General features: G+C 45.1%; 2 protein-coding genes across 8 annotated transcripts in view; both read left to right on the forward strand.

The window, feature by feature from the left end:
- Nucleotides 1-127: 127 nt before the first annotated feature.
- On the forward strand, nucleotides 128-18,093 carry zmp:0000001301 (rab9 effector protein with kelch motifs). Of its 4 annotated transcripts, XM_052458347.1 has the most exons (19): nucleotides 129-258; nucleotides 352-418; nucleotides 615-687; nucleotides 776-818; nucleotides 953-1,031; nucleotides 1,453-1,541; nucleotides 2,021-2,167; nucleotides 2,946-2,997; nucleotides 3,561-3,661; nucleotides 5,046-5,131; nucleotides 5,304-5,385; nucleotides 5,682-5,767; nucleotides 5,868-5,955; nucleotides 6,118-6,166; nucleotides 6,596-6,689; nucleotides 7,737-7,837; nucleotides 8,012-8,096; nucleotides 8,264-8,368; nucleotides 17,262-18,093. In XM_052458347.1, exons 2-19 carry the CDS (start codon nucleotides 357-359, stop codon nucleotides 17,364-17,366), a joined length of 1,527 nt encoding a protein of 508 aa, XP_052314307.1. In that variant the 5' UTR covers nucleotides 129-258; nucleotides 352-356; the 3' UTR covers nucleotides 17,367-18,093. The 4 variants fall into 4 exon arrangements, with proteins under 4 accessions (XP_052314309.1, XP_052314308.1, XP_052314307.1 ...); XM_052458349.1 differs by lacking the exon at nucleotides 352-418 and having other exon boundaries at nucleotides 128-288; nucleotides 939-1,031; XM_052458348.1 differs by lacking the exon at nucleotides 352-418 and having other exon boundaries at nucleotides 128-288.
- Nucleotides 18,094-18,176: 83 nt separating this feature from the next.
- The window catches only part of LOC118391521 (spindlin-Z), a 20,561-nt gene continuing 19,877 nt past the window's right edge, over nucleotides 18,177-18,860 (forward strand). For all 4 annotated transcript variants that reach the window (XM_035783004.2, XM_035783007.2, XM_035783005.2 and 1 more), the window contains exon 1: nucleotides 18,177-18,345. The gene's annotated coding sequence lies outside the window, so the exon portion shown is untranslated. The remainder of the gene's footprint in view (nucleotides 18,346-18,860) is intronic.

An 18,860-nucleotide genomic window follows, 5' to 3' on the forward strand; every position in this document is an offset into this window, starting at 1 on the left:
TCCTTTTTTGTTAATGGTAAATGTCTATTGCATGCTCAAATGTGTATACCAGGTGGGTAAGTAAGTCATGTGAAACGTATTGCTTTACTGGTATTTTGTGCTCCATGAGGTCTGTTTGTGGTCATCACTAGGCAACGAGAGTGTTCAGTTTACAGTACCTGCACGGCAAAGGTGTGTCTGTAAGAGGACACGGTGCTTAACCAGCAAACTATTCTAGGATCACCTGGGGCAGATTCCTTCTCCACCAAAATATTTATGGTACATTATTTAACACCAGGATTACTTCAGGTTGGCACTTTTTCAGTAAAATATATTGATCATCTTTAGAGCTTTTTATGCCTGTTTCTGTAGACAGAATGGCTTTAGCAAGTGGACACTGGGTTGCCAAGGAAACGAAAGGTAAACCGCCAAGCCCCAGGTAAGTGTGTGTGTGTTTGTGTGTGTGTGTGTGTGCTTCTCTCATTGACCGCTCAGCTTTTCCCCGTCATCACCTCAGGTATGCCCCCAGTATTTTCTTAACTTGGCTGAACATGCCTCTCTAGAAGCAGATGGAAAAACAACATAGTTGTTTCCATGTTTAATTTCTCCATTTCCACATCTCTCCTTCTTCCCAGGCACAGCCATGCGCTAGCTGTGGCTGGGAATATAGCTTTCCTGTTTGGAGGGGTGTCCACCATATCCCATGAGGTCAATCTCACTACCTTATGCTACTAATTGGTTAGCCTATCTAAAACACTGCAATGAACCTAACAAGGTATTTCCCATTGTTCTGTAGGAGGAGCAGCCAGTATATTTGAATGACTTCTACATGCTCACAGGTACAGTATAATTATACTCAATGAGCTCAACCAAACACATGTAGGCTACAACTAAATACCCCTATTGACAGTCTAGATTAAGCATAATGTCATTTCTTACATATGATTACTCCGTTTCAGCCATATGTTTCTAGTTTCAGCCACTCACATCACATGGGAGGTGATGCCACAGAATGGGGTTGTACCCTCAGCAAGAGAAGGGCACACACTTTGGTAATTGAAATACTGTATACAGCATCTTAACAATTATGATATCTCAATTACCATTTGAACCTCAGACCATACTAATACGGTATGCTATTTGTCTTCAAATCAACCATGGAGACATTCATTGAGACATCTGTTAAGTCTACTGCTTTGACATAGGTAAGATTAAAGGGCAGGAAGTCCCTTGGGGCGGCAGGTAGCCTAGTGGTTAGAGCGTTGGGACAGTAACCGAAAGGTTGCTAGAATCCCGAGCTAACAGTATAAATCTGTAATTATGCCCCTGAACAAGGCAGTTAACCCACTGCTCCTAGGCTGTCATTGATAATAAGTATTTGTTCTTAACTGTCTTACCTAGTTAAACAAAGGTTAAATAACATTTCAAAAATTGTACATATATACTGTAGATATATTCTCCCTGCCTCCGCAGTGTGGTTAAAGGCAAGCTCTACCTGTTTGGAGGAGTGGCCAGTCCACAGGCTGGAGAATGTCTTCCTGGAGTCTACTGCTTTGACATAGGTAAGATTACAGGGCAGGGAGTCAGTCCCTGGGTTATTTCAGGGAAGCAGTGTAGATGATAAGAAGGAACTCAGCCTCGACTTAAAGATAACATAATTGGTTAAAACTCCAGATTCTTTGCCACCTCCAGTGTCAATGATGAAAGAGCTTAACTCCCCCAAACTTTCCCCAGAGGTTTCTACATGGAACCCAAAATAGTTCTACCTGGATCCAAAAAGGGTTCTTCTATGGGGACAGCCACAGAACCCTTTTGGAACCCTTTGTGGGCTGTTTGAGGATGAGGTCACTTCAATGACATTGCCATAACAACAACAACTTTGAAAGAGTAGTAGCTGTGGCGTTTATTATTTTCACAACCCATGCCATGCTTAGGGTGAGATTGTGATGTTCATTACTGAGTTTGCTGTACAGTTTATTGTAACTAAAACTACACAGTTTAACACGGAGTAAAGCATGCCCTCTGGTCTCATTTGCTATAGTGTCATTGACGTGGGAGCGGCTTGCCACAGGCGGTGTGTCTCTTAGAACCATCAGACACAGTTCCGTCTCCGTGGGAGACAACATTTATGTCTACGGTGGGCTCCTAGACGGTGTCCCCACTGATGACCTCATGGTGTTCAACACAGGTCAGTATGGGCCAGGGTGGAGCCATGGTCACCACAGGTCAGTATGGGCCAGGGTTGAGCCATGGTCAATACAGGTCAGTATGGGCCAGGGTTGAGCCATGGTCAACACAGGTCAGTATGGGCCAGGGTGGAGCCATGGTCAATACAGGTCAGTATGGGCCAGGGTTGAGCCATGGTCAACACAGGTCAGTATGGGCCAGGGTGGAGCCATGGTCAACACAGGTCAGTATGGGCCAGGGTGGAGCCATGGTCACAACAGGTCAGTATGGGCCAGGGTTGAGCCATGGTCAACACAGGTCAGTATGGGCCAGGGTGGAGCCATGGTCACAACAGGTCAGTATGGGCCAGGGTTGAGCCATGGTCACCACAGGTCAGTATGGGCCAGGGTTGAGCCATGGTCACCACAGGTCAGTATGGGCCAGGGTTGAGCCATGGTCACCACAGGTCAGTATGGGCCAGGGTTGAGCCATGGTCACCACAGGTCAGTATGGGCCAGGGTTGAGCCATGGTCACCACAGGTCAGTATGGGCCAGGGTTGAGCCATGGTCAACACAGGTCAGTATGGGCCAGGGTTGAGCCATGGTCACTTACAAGCATAGCAAACACTTTCATCCAAATCATTGACCCTGTTGCTGTCAGGTCGAACCCACTGATTAGGAAGTAAATTATAAATAATGCTGCCGTGGAGGTTAACTTAGGTCAGAGGAAATATTTATGCATGTAGAGTAATTCATCTCTTCAGTCTCTTTGGTTCAGAGTGTGACTACTTGTATTTCAGTCTCTCTGAACTGGACCCCAGTCAAGACCACTGGCACTCTGCCATCTGCAAGGTAATTTACACCATCGTAAACATAAGAAGCCTAACTAGTGGTCTCAAATGACAGAAATGAGCTAAAGATTCTCCTGTTGAAAGGATGCATCATTACATTTGCTGGGTTTAGCTGATATTGTACGCCAGAAGACTTGTTTGTTAGCTGTGCTGCATTCCATCACAGAGTGTGCGTGAAAGGTTGCCATGGCACAGTATGTTGACAACAGCAACCAATAGGGTAACGGACGACCTCATGTGAAACTATATCTGAATGCCATCTGTCCTCCATTGAAGCCCCCCAGTACTTGGCACGGTTCAGTCATGACCGTTCCAAGGACGGCCAACAGTCTAGTACGGGCACTCTCATCCTCATCCCAATCCAAATTCACACAGCCCTTGCCTTGCAACAACAGGCTATAGACAACAAGTTTGGCTTCATTTCAGTTCTGAACTTAGTTCAGTTCAGTCCAGTTTTTTGTCAGTACGAACACTTATTTTAGTTTTGACAGATTACACGCTCTGATCCTGCAGATGCAGCCTGCTACAGTATTTGTCTGTGTATGTGATGTTCTGTCTTTGTAGATACAACCACACGTTTGCTGTAGTCAGTGAGCAGGTGTTCATGTTTGGGGGATGTGCTGAGGATGGCTGCTACTACAAAGACATTCATGTTCTCAACACGGGTAAAGAAATGCTAGTGCTCCTACAGACTTTGCATGGGCTGATATTCTTTACATTTGACACATTTTAGTAAACCCATTGTGACATCATTAGAATAGGGGAATGTTCTAATCAAACCAAAACCTCAGTAAACAACTGTGATGCAAATTTGTAATTCTGAATCATAAATGACATCAAACCGCTGTAATGCTGTTATTCTAAACTCATTGTGACATCAATAATACATTATTGATGTCACATTGGAATTGTCAGAATAGATCAGGTAAAGAGGTCAATCGAACTCTACCAAAACAATGGAATTTCCATGAAAACGAGTGGGGTAAAGATGCTGTGGGGGAAGATCCCGATTCTCCTCATTGCACCCATCAAAATTAGCCTACATTAGGCTATTGTTTATATGTGTATTTTATACTATGTTGAGGGAAAAATCAGAGTATAATCCTTGTATGGAGGTCAACCCCAATACATGTTCATGTCACTGTCACCAATCAACAGCATTATAGTTAAAAACTACTTTGACTACCTCTCACAATTTCTGTGTGCTAGCTATGCTACCAGTTTATACAAACAGTAGTTAGCATTTAGCAGTCACTTCTTCTAAACCTAAAAAGGGACTACTTCTAAATGTTATGCAGCGAAAACAGATAAATATATCCAAATAGGACTTCAGTAACCACATTGTGGGCCTGTTTCAATACATCAATCATGACGGATTTGACAACTATCCACTTTGTTAGATCAGATTTGTTGTATGTGCGCCAATCCGGCATTCCATCTTCTTTCCCTCATGGTCTGCGATCCATTGACCTCTTTGCTGCATCTATGATGCTGAACTGAAGTGACCTCATCCTCAAACAGCCCACAAAGGGTTCCAAAAGGGTTCTGTGGCTGTCCCCATAGAAGAACCCTTTTTGGATCCAGGTAGAACTCTTTTGGGTTCCATGTAGAACCCTCTGGGGAAAGGGTTCTACATGGAACCCAAAAGGGTTCTATCTGGAACCAATAGGGGTTCTTCAAAGGGTTCTCCTATGGGGATAGCCAAAGAACCCTGTTTGGTTCTCGTTAGCACCTTTTTTTCTAAGAGTGTTGTGTGACTTCATAAATGACATCACTACCAGCAAACCACAGTGATGTAATGTTGTAATTCTACATTTATTGTGACATAAGTAGTGCATTATTGATGTCACAGTGCAATTATCAGAATGGGGCTCAACTTGTCTGACCTCATCCTCAGACAGCCTATTCCGACATTATGAATAAATCACCAGCAGCAAAACCACTATGATGTAATGTTGTTATTCTAAACTCATTGTGACATCAATAGTGCATTATTCATGTCACAGTGGAATGGGGCTGAAGTGAACTAAAGTGACCTGTCATTCTCAGAAACCCTGGTGTGGCAGAGGTATGGTGTGAAGGGGGAGTCGCCCCTGGCCTGTGCAGGTCAGACCCTCACAGCACATCATGACAAGGTATAAACAACACACTAAATGCCCCCTCACCACCTACCAAAAATATCAAATTATATTGATATTGCCAGGCAACAGAATGCTTGACTCAATAAATCCTTATAGGACTATGAATGTCTACTTTGGTGTTATTCATGTACTCCTGCTCTTATTATTTGAATATCATTCAATTCAGGATATTTACTTGTTTGGTGGAAAATGCACCAGTCAGGATGGAACAGTCACATCAACCAATGAAATTCATAAATTAAGCATTGGTAAGTCAAACAGCATCATCACGGTTTCCACTATATTAGCATGGGCATTTGAATACTGCATGTATGCTGCCCTCGTGTGGAAAAAGTCCTTGCACAAAAATCCATCCCTCGTTCCTTCAAGCAATTATTATTTGTTTTCGGCGGTTTGAATAAAGATCCCAGGTTTACAGATAAAGGCCTAGTAGCTGACGTGTAATGACATTTCCCCTCTTCCCTGTCTCCCTCCCTCCCTCCCTCTACTTGTCTCCCTCCCTGGTCCCTCTCCCTCCCTCCCCCCTCCATCTCCACCGCTCCAGCTAAGATGAAATGGAAGGTGCCTCTCTATGTGGGGATTCCTCCGGCCCGCCGTCATGACCATACAGCCTTCATCCTTCACAGCCATGTGTGTGTGTGTGTGTGCGTGTGTGCATGCACGTGTGTGTCATCTGTCTATCTCTTCCTCTATTTCTCTCTCTTAATGACCTGGTGTTCCTATCATGCAGATATATGTATTTGGTGGCAAAAATGAAGAACAAGAATTCAATGACCTGAAGGTGATGAAATTGATTAACCCATCCGAAAGACAGCCAGGTAACACAGCCTATATCAATTTCAAAGATTTCCAATACTTGGGTAGTTTTCTGCCATTCCGTTACACTTTTACATCTTTCTTCAACCTTTATTCGTGTGTCTCTGGGAGTTTGATGTCATTTGATAAGCCGGTTCTGTACTTCCTTTCTGTTCTTCTAATAGTGATGAAGGAGATTCTATCTGAGTTTGGGCTTCAGGGAGTCAGCCATGGGTTAGTATTTTGTTATGTCAGCTATCCTATTCAAACTACAATTAACATTTTGCTCTCTTTTGCAGACTTATTTTTCTGGTTTGGCTGTGTTATTTTATGTTTACCTACAGATCCCGTCTCCTACAACAGAAAAATAGTCCTGCAGCAAAACAGGAAATGTCTATTATTGTGTGGATTTTAATTAATTTACATTTCTGTAGTGGTTGATATATTTTTCATAAGGGAAAATCAAGTCTGGAATTTTTGTGGAGATTACAACATTTAGAAGCCTTTTTAAACCCCAAATGCACTACAGGTTTTACATTTCCTGCTTTTGAAGAAAGTAATTTTTCAACAGGATGATCAAGTTAAGATCCTACACCTACACAGTTACAGTTATTCAAATTAGGTTTCAGGTTTCACAAAGCTTTTTCGCTCTCATTTGATCAGCTTCGCGCCGACAAAGGTCCCCAATGTCAAGTATGAGCTGAGTGAGTCTCCATCTCTGTTTTCTGTGAGGACGGATGCAGCTGCCTCTGAACAGGTGGGTCACATGAAAAGCAGTGAACTGTTCATCAAACTGCATAGAGGCATTGTTACTGTATGATGTAGTAACTTAGTAAAACATTTTAAAGCAGTCAATCAATCAATCAAATGTATTTTTAAAACCTAAAACCTTAAAGAGCAAGCAATGCAGATGCAGATGCAGATGCAGAAGCGCAATGATTAGGAACAACTCCCTAGAAAGGCAGGAACCTTGGTAGAAACCTAGAGAGGAATCAGGATCCGAGGGGTGGCCAGTCCTTTTCTAGCTCTGCCGGATAGAGATTATAAGAGTACATGGCCCGGTCGTTCTTCAAGACGTTCAACCTTTTGTAGATGACCAGCTGGGTCAAATAAACACAACAGCTGTTATAGAGAGTGCAGCAGTTCAACACCTCAGGAGTAAATGTCAGTTGTCTTTTCATAGCTGAGCATTGAGAGGTGGAAACAGAAGGTCCGAAAAATAATTAGAGAGAGAAAGGGTTGAAACAGCAGGTCCGGCACAAAGTAGCATGTACGGAGAAACAGGTCAGAGTTGCATAGCCTCAGGCATGAACAGCGGAACTGGATCGGTAGCATGGCTGGGTGGAGTGGGGACAGGGACAGGCAAGAGTATTTAGGCCAGGTAGTCCCGAGGCATAGAGAGAGAGAGAGAGAGAGAGAGAGAGAGAGAGAGAGAGAGAGAGAGAGAGAGAGAGAGAGAGAGAGAGAGAGAGAGAGAGAGAGAGAGAGAGAGAGAGAGAGAGAGAGAGAGAGAGAGAGAGAGAGAGAGAGAGAGAGAGAGAGAGAGAGAGAGAGAGAGAGAGAGAGAGAGAGAGAGAGAGAGAGAGAGAGAGAGAGAGAGAGAGAGAGAGAGAGAGAGAGAGAGAGAGAGAGAGAGGCTAGGCTGAGAAACTCTCTTTCTCTCGTTGACTCCCTCAAACTTTCCTTAAGAAAAGCCCACCTTGTAAGACATGCTATTATATCCAGGTAGTAGCAACTTGCTCACATACTGTTTCTATAACAACTTGTAGTCTGTATGTTTATCATGCTGATGTTACATCATTAGGTTACAGCCCAAAGAGACTTCAGTGCCGTCCGAGATGAGGCGATGGATATGATCCATAAAGCTTTCTCCATGCTTGATGGAGAGTTTCAGAAGCTTGACAGGTATTATGTTTTCAATCTAGGTCCAAAGTTTGACAAACAGGTTTAACAAACAGGTCAAACATTTTCCTGACCAATAAACTCTTCATTAATTGACTGAGTGACTGACAAACCGATTCATTCATGCATGCATTCATTCATGAATTCATCCATTCAATAAGTTATTCATTACTGTAGAGAAAGGTCAGAGCTTGCTCAGTCTGCAGCTGCTCTTCAGTACAAGAGAGAATCTCACCAAGCCCACCATCAGCAACAGGAGGAGGTAAAGGCTCACTCATAGTTCAAGATTATCATTCACTCCACTCATTCACCAAATATGTAGCTTTCCAATAGTTCCCCTTTTTGTGTGGTTGAATAATTTCTATTCTATGAAATAATGGTTTTCCAGGAAGAATGATGGAAGCTTTGTTTGTGGTTTTGGTGTTGCAGGAACTACAGGAAATGCTTGAGCGACACAGAGCCCAGAATGAGACCTGGCTACGTGCACGGGCAGAGGAGAATGACAAGGAAAGGAAGGGGCTGTGTAAACTCAGGGTGTGTAGTGGTAACTAACCACACACACACACACACACACACACACACACACACACACACACACACACACACACACACACACACACACACACACACACACACACACAAACAGTAACACAAACATAAACATGCATGCAGTTCCAGGTGTAGAATTAGAAGTGTATTCCTGAAGTGTAAGAGATTACATGTGAAGTTGTATTCAGTTCAGTTTTATTTCTAGTGGATGATCACATGACATTGTGGGTTTTTGGGGAGTGTATGACAGTTGTACCTTTCAGCACTAGGCTACCAGAAAACCCCTCATCTGTTCAGAAAAGGTAGCCGTCCACTTATGAATACGCACGTGTTTTTTCTGAAGTGTACGCTCAATGTCCTGCTGAAAGCCAGGTATAGGGCATCTTTTTTTCCATAGAATTAGGTATTAGAATACTAGAACTGAGATGAACCTTCTTATGATGGTCCAAGGGTCAGTCATGTTTGTCAGGGAGTTGGTCAACCATGGTTAGCCAGTGCTCTGATAAGATATTGTGTAAAACAGTAAATGTGAAGAATTTATCTGCACTGTGCCTTCAGAAAGTATTCACACCCTTTGACTTTTTACACATTTTGTTGTGTTACAGACTGAATTTAAAATTTGAGATTGAGATTTTGTGTCACTGACCCACACACAATACCCCATAATGTCAAAGTAGAATTACGTTTGAAGATTTTTTTAAAACACATTAATTAAAAAGGAAAAGCTGAAATGCATTGAGTCAATAAGTATTCAAACCCTTTGTAACGTCTCGGCAAGACGGAGCTGCTCTTCCTCCCGGGGAAGGACTGCCCGTTCCATGATCTCGCCATCACGGTTGACAACTCCATTGTGTCCTCCTCCCAGAGCGCTAAGAACCTTGGCGTGATCCTGGACAACACCCTGTCGTTCTCAACTAACATCAAGGCGGTGGCCCGTTCCTGTAGGTTCATGCTCTACAACATCCGCAGAGTACGACCCTGCCTCACACAGGAAGCGGCGCAGGTCCTAATCCAGGCACTTGTCATCTCCCGTCTGGATAACTGCAACTCGCTGTTGGCTGGGCTCCCTGCCTGTGCCATTAAACCCCTACAACTCATCCAGAACGCCGCAGCCCGTCTGGTGTTCAACCTTCCCAAGTTCTCTCACGTCACCCCGCTCCTCCGCTCTCTCCACTGGCTTCCAGTTGAAGCTCGCATCCGCTACAAGGCCATGGTGCTTGCCTACGGAGCTGTGAGGGGAACGGCACCTCAGTACCTCCAGGCTCTGATCAGGCCCTACACCCAAACAAGGGCACTGCGTTCATCCACCTCTGGCCTGCTCGCCTCCCTACCACTGAGGAAGTACAGTTCCCGCTCAGCCCAGTCAAAACTGTTCGCTGCTCTGGCTCCCCAATGGTGGAACAAACTCCCTCACGACGCCAGGACAGCGGAGTCAAACACCACCTTCCGGAGACACCTGAAACCCCACCTCTTTAAGGAATACCTAGGATAGGATAAAGTAATCCTTCTCACCCCCCTTAAAAGATTTAGATGCACTATTGTAAAGTGGCTGTTCCACTGGATGTCATAAGGTGAATGCACCAATTTGTAAGTCGCTCTGGATAAGAGCGTCTGCTAAATGACTTAAATGTAAATGTAATGTAATGGCAAGCCTAAATAAGTTCAGGAGTAAAACGTTGTATAATACGTGCATGGACTCTGTTTAACATGCTTTTTGAATGACTACCTCATCTTTGTACCCCACATATAATTATCTTTAAGGTTCCTTTAGTCGAGCAGTGAATTTGAAACGCAGATTCAACCACAAAGCCCAGGGAGGTTTTCCAATGCCTCGCAAAGAAGGGCACTTATTGGTAGATGCGTAAAACAAAACAAAAAAGACATTGAATATCATGGTAAAGTTATTAATTACACTTTGTCTGATGTATCAATACACCCAGATACCACAAAGATACAGGCATCCTTCCTAACTCAGTTGCCGTAAAGGGATTTCACCGTGAGGCCAATGGTGACTTTAAAACAGTTACATAGTTTAATGGCTGTGATAGGAGAAAACTGAGGATGGATCAACAACATTGTAGTTACTCCACAATACTAACCTAAATGACAGACTGAAAAGAAAGAAGCCTGTACAGAATAAAAATATTCCAAAACATGCATGCTGTTTGCAATAAGGCACTAAAGTAAAATTGCTAAATATTGGCAAAGAAATTAACTTTATGTCCTGAATACAAAGCGTTATGTTTGGCGCAAATCCAATACAACATCACTGAGTACCACTCTTCATATTTTCAAGCATGGTGGTGGCTGCATCATGTGGCGGCAGCGTAGCCTAGTGGTTAGAGCGTTGGACTAGTAACCGGAAGGTTGCGATTTCAAACCCCCGAGCTGACAAGGTACAAATCTGTCGTTCTGCCCCTGAACAGGCAGTTAACCCACTGTTCCCAGGCCGTCATTGAAAATAAGAATATGTTCTTAACTGACTTGCCTGGTTAAATAAAGGTAAAATTAAAAAAATAATAATAATTAAATAGGTATGCTTGTCATCGGCAAGGACTGGGGAGTTTTGGGGGAGATAAATAAAAATGGAATAGAGCTAAGTACAGGCAAAATCCAAGAGGAAAACCTGGTTCAGTTTTCTTTCTGACAGACACTGAGAGAGACAAATGTACCTTTCAGCAGGACAATAACTGTCAAAACTTCTCCCAAAGTCGGTTCCTCTCCTTGTTTGGGCGGTGTTCGGCGATCGACGTCTTCTAGCCATAGCCAATCCATTTTTTATTTTCCATTTGTTTCTGTCTTGTTTTCCCACACACCTGGTTTTCATTTCCTCATTACGTGTTGTGTATTTAACCCTCTGTTCTCCCCATGTCTTTGTGTGGTATTGTTTGTTTGTAAGTGCTTGTGCACATGTTGACTGGTGCGCGCCGGGTTTTGTACCCAAGTTGTTATTTTCTTGATGATGTTGGTTTTGATATTAAACTGCTCCGTCTATTACCTAGTTCTGCTCTCCTCCATCTGACTTCCCTGCCACCAATTACCCACCCCTAACAGAATACCACACCCGAATATGGATTCAGCAGGAGCAGGTGCCACTGATATGGAGATCGAGGAGCGCATCCAGGAACCCACAGCGATGCTCCACCATCTCGGCGCCGCCATGGACCACGTCATCCAAGCTATGGACCGCTGGGAGAGACGGAGAGTTCCTCCAGCACCTCCATCAGCACAACAGGGGCCTTCACTACTCACTCCCCCTGCACCCGGTTCCAGTGGGATTCGCCTCACCCTCCCCGGGGAGTACAATGGGACGGCAGCCGCTGCCAGGGTTTCCTGTTGAAAGTTGGAGTTATACCAGGCAACCATCCACCCAGCTCCTTCGGGCCGTGAGAGGGTGTCCGCCCTCGTCTCATGCCTCTCTGGGAAAGCCCTGGAGTGGGCCAACGCTGTATGGTTGGAAGGAGATGCGGTGCCGGACTACTTTGAGGAGTTCTCCCTTCGATTCTGGGCAGTCTTCAACCACCCGCCTGAGGGCAGAGAGGTGGGTGAACGTCTTTTCCACCTGCGGCAGGGGACGAGGAGCACACAGGAGTTCGCTTTGGACTTTCAAACCCTGGCCTCTGGAGCGGGATGGAACGACAGGGCCCTGATTGACCACTATCGCTGCAGTTTGCACGAGGACGTCCGTCGAGAGTAGGCCTGCAGAGACACCACCCTCAACTTCGACCAGCTGGTGGACCTGACCATTCGGCTGGATAACCTGCTGGCTACCCGCGGACATCCAGATTGAGGTCTGTTGGTTCTTTCCCCCAGCACTACCGCTCCGATGCCCATGGAGTTGGGAGGTTCTGCGCTCAGGGAGACCGGAGGAGGTTCCGGCGTTTCCCGTGGTGCTAGACCTACCATGGTTAGCTTGTCATGACCCAACTGTTTCGAGGCAGTGGAGGGCTCTCGCGGGGTGGTCGCGAGAGTGCTCGGGGAGGTGTTTAGGGGTTTCCGTAGGTGCTACTACGGTGGAAAGTCCAGACCACAGTGCGCATTCCCCCCGAATATGCCGATTTGGCTCTCGCCTTCTCCAAAAAGAAGGCGACTCACTTACCACCCCATCGACGGGGGGATTGTGCGATAATCTCCTGGTAGACGCTGCACTTCCCAGGAGTCACGTGTATCCTCCGTCACAGGCGGAGACGGTGGCTATGGAAACATATGTCTCCGAATCCCTGCGTCAGGGGTACATTCGGTCCTCCACTTCCCCCTCCTCGTGTTTCTTTTTTGTGAAGAAGATGGAGGGAGGTCTTCGCCCGTGCATTGACTATCAAGGCCTTAATCAGATAACTGTGAGGTACAGTTACCCGCTACCTCCTATCGCCATGGGGATTGAGTCAATGCACGGGGCGCGCTTCTTCACCAAACTTGATCTCAGGAGTGGTTACAACCTGGTGCGTATCTGGGAGGGAGACGAGTGGAAGACGACGTTAAGTACAACCTCAGGGCATTATGAGTACCTCGTCATGCCATATATGGGTTGATGAATGCTCCATCAGTCTTCCAAGCCTTTGTAGATTACATTTTCAGGGACCTGCACAGGCAGGGTGTAGTGGTGTATATAAATGACATTCTGATATACTCTGCTACATGCGCCAAGCATGTGTCCCTGATGCGCTAGGTGCTTGGCCGACTGTTGGAGCATGACCTGTACGCCAAGTCTGAGAAATGTCTGTTCTTCCAACAGTCCGTCTCCTTCCTAGGGTACCGCATTTCCACCTCAGGGGTGGAGATGGAGAGTGACTGCATCTCAGCCGTGCGTAATTGGCCGACTCCCACCTCGGTAAAGGAGGTGCAGCGGTTTCAAGGGTTTGCCTATTACTACTGGAGGTTTATCCAAGGTTTTGGTCAGGTAGCCCATTACCTCACTGGTGAAGGGGGGACCGGTATGGCAGTGGTTGGTTGAGGCGGACACGGCCTTTGGTCACCTGAGGGCTCTGTTTACCTTGGCTCCCGTGCTGGCCCATCCGGATCCCTCTTTGGCAATCATTGTGGAGGTGGACGCATCCGAGGCTGGGATAGGAGCCATGCTCTCTCAGCGCTCAGGTACGCCACCGAAGCTTCACCCCTGAAATTATTGTCGAGGAAGCTCAGCCCGGCGGAGGGAAACTATGACTTGGGGGACCGGGAGTTGTTGGCTGTCGTCAAGGCTTTGAAGGCGTGGAGACATTGGCTTGAGGGGGCTAAACACCCCTTTCTCATCTGGACTGACCACCGCATTCTGGAGTACATCTGGGCGGTGAGGAGACTGAACCCTCGCCAGGCAAAGTGGGCCATGTTTTTCACCCGTTTTGTTTTCACCCTATCTTACAGACCAGATTCCCAGAACGTGAAGGCAGACGCACTGTCCCGGCTGTATGACACAGAGGAGAGGCCCATGGATCCCACCCCCATACTCCCGGCCTCCTGCCTGGTGGTGCCGGTAGTGTGGGAGCTCGACGTGGACATTGTGCAGGTGTTGTGTGCAGAGCCCGCTCCCCTCCAGTGTCCCGCTGGGCGTCTCTACATTCCGTCTACTGTTCGTGACCGGCTGATCTATTGAGCCCACACGTCAGCCTCCTCTGGTCATCCAGGCATCGGTCGGACGGTTAGCTGTCTGAATGGGAAGTACTGGTGGCCCACTTTGGCTAAGGACGTGAGGGTTTATGTTTCCTTCTGCTCGGTGTGCGCCCAGTGTAAGGCTCCTTGGCACCTGCCCAGAGGTAAGCTACACCCGGCCATGGTCACACCTGTCGATCGATTTCCTGACCGATCTCCCCTCATCACAGGGAAAAACCACGATCCTGGTTGTTGTGGATCATTTCTCTAAGTCCTGCCATCTCCTCCTGCTGCCTGGTCTCTCTTTGGCCCTACAGACTGAGGAGGCCTTGTTTACACACATATTCCGGCACTACGGGATGCCTGAGGACATAGTGTCTGATCGGGGTCCCTAGTTCACTTCGAGGGTCTGGAGGGCGTTCATGGAATGTCTGGGGGTCTTAATCAGCCTTACCTCAGGTTTTCACCCCGAGAGTAACAGGCAGGTGGAGAGAGTAAACCAGGATGTGGGTAGGTTTCTGAGGTCTTATTGCCAGGACCGGCCGGGGGAGTGGGCAGCGCTCGTTCCCTGGGCCGAGATGGCCCAGAACTCGCTCCGTCACTCCTCTACTAACCTCCCCCCTTCCAGTCCGTACTGGGGTATCAGCCGGTTCTGGCTCCTTGGCATCAGAGTCAGACCGAGGCTCCTGCGGTGGAGGACTGGTTCCGGCACGCGGAGGAAACATGGGACGCCGCCCATGTTCACCTTCTGTGTGCTGTGCTGCTCCAGAAAGCCAGCGTAGACCATCACCGCAGACCGAGTCTGGCTCTCGACCCGAAACCTGCCCCTCCGCCTGCCCTGCCGGAAGCTGGGTCTGCGGTTTGTGGGGCCATTTAAAGTCCTGAGGAGACTGAACGAGGTGAATTACAGGTTACATCTTCCCCCCGATTACCGTATTAACCCCTCGTTCCAGGAGTCTGAGGTGCGGGAGGTTCCTCCGCCCCCTCTGGACATCGAGGGGGCCCCGGCGTACTCCGTTTGTTCCATACTGGATTCGAGGCATCGGGCGAGAGGCCTTCAGTACCTCGTGGACTTGTTTTGTCTTGTTTTCCCACACACCTGGTTTTCATTTCCTCATTACGTGTTGTGTATTTAACCCTCTGCTCCCCCATGTCTTTGTGTGGTATTGTTTGTTTGTAAGTGCTTGTGCACATGTTGACTGGTGCACGTCGGGTTTTGTACCCAAGTTGTTATTTTCTTGATGCCTTTGGTTTTGGTATTAAACTGCTCCGGCTATTACCTAGTTCTGCTCTCCTGCGTCTCACTTCCCTGCCACCAGTTATGCACCCCTTACAATAACCTAAAATACAAGGCCTAATATACACTGGAGTTGCTTACCAACACGACATTGAATGTTCCGGAGTGGCCTAGTTACAGTTTTGACTTAAATCGGCTTGAAAATCTATAGCAAGACTTGAAAATGGCTGTCAAGCAATGATCACCAACCAACTTGACAGAGCTTGAAGAAATTAAAAAAGAACCATGTGCAAATATTGTACAATCCAGGTGTGCAATGCCCATAGAGATTTACCCTGAAAGACTCACAGCTATAATCGCTGCCAAATGTGATTAGAACATGTTTTGACTCAGTGGGTTGAATACTTATGTAATCAAGATATATGTTTTACTTTTCATACATTTTTACAAAATGTAGAATTTTTCTTCCACTTTGAATTTACAGAGTATTTTGTGTAGATGGTTAACAAAAAAACGACAAATCAATTTTAATTCCACCTTGTAACACCAACAAAATGTGGGAAAGAAACAATGTCTATGGATGTGGAAATCAAGACCGTTCCGAACGGCACCAAAAATGATATGTCCAAAGGGCATCTGCGCCAACTTGTGCTTACTGGGGTGTAGTCTACCATGTCAGCCTGCATTGGAATTTTCTGAATGCCCATCCATGTGGTAGGCCCACTGTTAGTAAAATAGGCAGTTGCGTTGGCTTTATTTGTCCTGATGTCTTTGACTAATCAATTTGGCTATTCAAGCTCTGAATATCAGCTACCCAACTTTATCAGAAGTTATCCTATTTGAAATGTTTTTTATAGCTAGGATCAGCTTGTAAAAAAATGTATGGATACAAACTTGAAACCACTGATCATAATAATGGGATGAAACTCCTGGATAATAGTTGTGATTGTCCATTCCATATTGCCCATGTTACTTTGACCGTTACCGTTTTTAGGATATGTTGTTTATTAACATGACAGCACATTTTTTATTTGATTGATCGCCATTTGGGTTAGGCTATTTGCAGTGGTGTAAAAATACTTTTAAAGTACGACTTAAGTAGTTTTTTGGGGTATCTGTACTTTACTTATATTTTTACTTCACTACATTCCTAAACAAAATAATGTACTTTTTACTCCCTACATTTTCCCTGACACCCTAAAGTAGTTACATTTTGACAGGGAATTGGTCCAATTCACACACTTATCAAGAGAACATCCCTGTTCATCCCTACTGCCTCTAATCTGGCGGACTCACGAAACACAAATGCTTCATTTGTAAATTGTCTTGCGTGTTGGAGTGTACCACTGGCTATCCGCCAATAAATAGAACAAATACAATTGTGCCATCTGTCTGCTTAATATAAGCAATTTGAAATGGTTTATAGTTTTACTTTTACTTGTGATACTTAAGTACATTTTAGCAATTCCATTTACTTTTGATACTTAAGTATATTTATAACCAAATACTTTTACTTATCTTTACTTTTACTCAAGTATGACATTGAGTACCTTTTCCACCACTGACTATTTGATTGGAGAAACCTGCATCATGATGTAAAAAGTGTCTATCTCATTACATTGTCATACATTTTATCTGCAGCCTTTGCTACAGAAAATGCAACATACTATTTCTACCATATCCTATATCTGCTACATGATTTATGTTAGATACATTTTTTTGACGGAACGTTGGTGGATCGCTGTGTGCTGGGAATGGACAAGCAAAATATGTTGCTGTCCCTGCCTTTGACAAAGTGGGCACTGGTGATTACAGGGTGGCATCAGCGCTCACCTAAAAAGCTAATATGCCACTGGTTGAGAAAATTGCTAATTCTTTTTGGGCCGAATTATTTTAGGTTTCATGTGTTATTGGATGTGCGTCTTGGACAGTTTAGCTCCGAAAATGCCGTCCTCGTCAATCTGCCGCGATACGCGGCCGATCCTTCCTAATGTGAGGGTCTAGTAATTTAATAGGATCTTTATGCCTTTTTCATACATTTTCCCTCTCTCTTCCAAGGAGGAGATTGTGCACGAGCAGGGTAGACTGGAAGAGGAGCAGGGAAACATCCAGAAACGCAGCGAACATCTCCTATCCATCATGCAACAGTTTAAAGGCATGTAAAGACACGTAACCATGGCAACCAACTTGGACGTGCCGAGTTTGTGGGTGTGGCTTACTTTCCAAGGATGACCAACTCAAAAGCGTCTGTAAAAAGGAAATGTGACATTCATTTGTGTTTTTCCACTGGTGGGTGTGTTTGAATAGTTAGCATTTTGTGCATAGCTAAGATTAACTTTTGTTGTCTTTTGCCAGATAGTCATAATAGACAGGGGGATAATTTTGACACTGTCAAAAGAAAAAACACCACTCAAGGCATTTGTTTAATCCTCAGGAATGGTTGCTAAAAAATTCCTAGGATATATCAAAATTGGTCATGATAGGTCTAAGCAAAATGTTGTAAAGGAGAATAATTAACTGAGTTGTAGATTGATGTAGCCTAATCATGTTCATAAAAATGTTGGATTATTTGGCATATCTTGTCAAATCTGCATAAAACAACTTTCTGTTCCCTCATCTTTCAAATAATCCTACACTGAAGGTTTACACTTTTATGAACATACTTTAAAATAACTGACGGAATGTTATATTCTAAATGTGGGCAAACCCTGTATGGGAATAGATAACTCACAAATTAAACCAATAAAATTATAGAAAAAAATGCTTTGCATAAGAATTGGTTGTCAATTAAATAATTTACTCAAAGAGCTTTCCTCTTGTCCTCCAATTGTTACCAGCCCTGTCGCAGCATAGAGATCCTATTAAATGAATAAAGTATTATAATTCTTAATTCTGTGTCGCAGTCAAACAAATGCGCAGGCGCAGAGCTGTCGGTTCGGGAAAAGCAAAATGACTCACTATTTTGCAGGAAGACAGAATTTATTGCACCAATTATGTATCGTGCTGTAACACTTTTTGGCAGAGGAAGGGGAGGGGATGGTTTTTGTCAGTAATCAGGGTTGCCATCAAACGGATACTGACTGAGGCACAGGGGAGAAAGCGGGATAGGAAAATATCTTGCTATAATTTCACAATAAAGCGGGTAAGATATTCCGAAACACAAACAGCTATTCTCACACACAGGAAGCCAGCCACAAACATTAATTCAAAAGGTCTCTATGCGAGCGCGTAACATGACTCTTCAAAACTGGGGTGGAAAGGAGACTGGTTTGGGGCATTTGTCTTCATTTGAAAATGTGTTTCTTGTCAGCCAGAGTATGGTCCCTGTTGGTTCGACTGCGGGGATAGTAAATATGGCTGACACTGACCACTAGTGTAGCTCATGTACGGTGCTGGTTGCAGACGGCATTTATCTTACATTGCAAGACATTGTGTTGTGATGTCTTCAATCGATGAAGCAATCACTTGATTCAGAAGAACTGGTTACGAAGTTAACGAACTAGGTCTAGTTAGTTTGGTTTGTTTGTTAGCCAGCTAGCTAATGTAAAGGAAAATCTGTTTCACCAACAGATTTGGCTAGACTGCTTCAAAGACTAACGTTAGATTGCCCAGCCAAAGACAAGTTGAAAACAGTGTTGTATGCAAATGTACAAAACA

Source organism: Oncorhynchus keta, chromosome 12 (assembly GCF_023373465.1).
Source record: "Oncorhynchus keta strain PuntledgeMale-10-30-2019 chromosome 12, Oket_V2, whole genome shotgun sequence".
NCBI lineage: Eukaryota > Metazoa > Chordata > Actinopteri > Salmoniformes > Salmonidae > Oncorhynchus > Oncorhynchus keta.

What these genes read in the sequence shown, in the direction of transcription:
- zmp:0000001301 (XM_052458346.1), top strand. Translation starts at nt 336, where the DNA reads ATGCCTGTTTCTGTAGACAGAATGGCTTTAGCAAGTGGACACTGGGTT. An exon ending in AATTCATAAATTAAGCATTG is followed by an intron (nt 5,386 to 5,681) that starts GTAAGTCAAACA and finishes CCACCGCTCCAG; the next exon opens with CTAAGATGAAATGGAAGGTG. An exon ending in ATGCAGCTGCCTCTGAACAG is followed by an intron (nt 6,690 to 7,736) that starts GTGGGTCACATG and finishes TTACATCATTAG; the next exon opens with GTTACAGCCCAAAGAGACTT.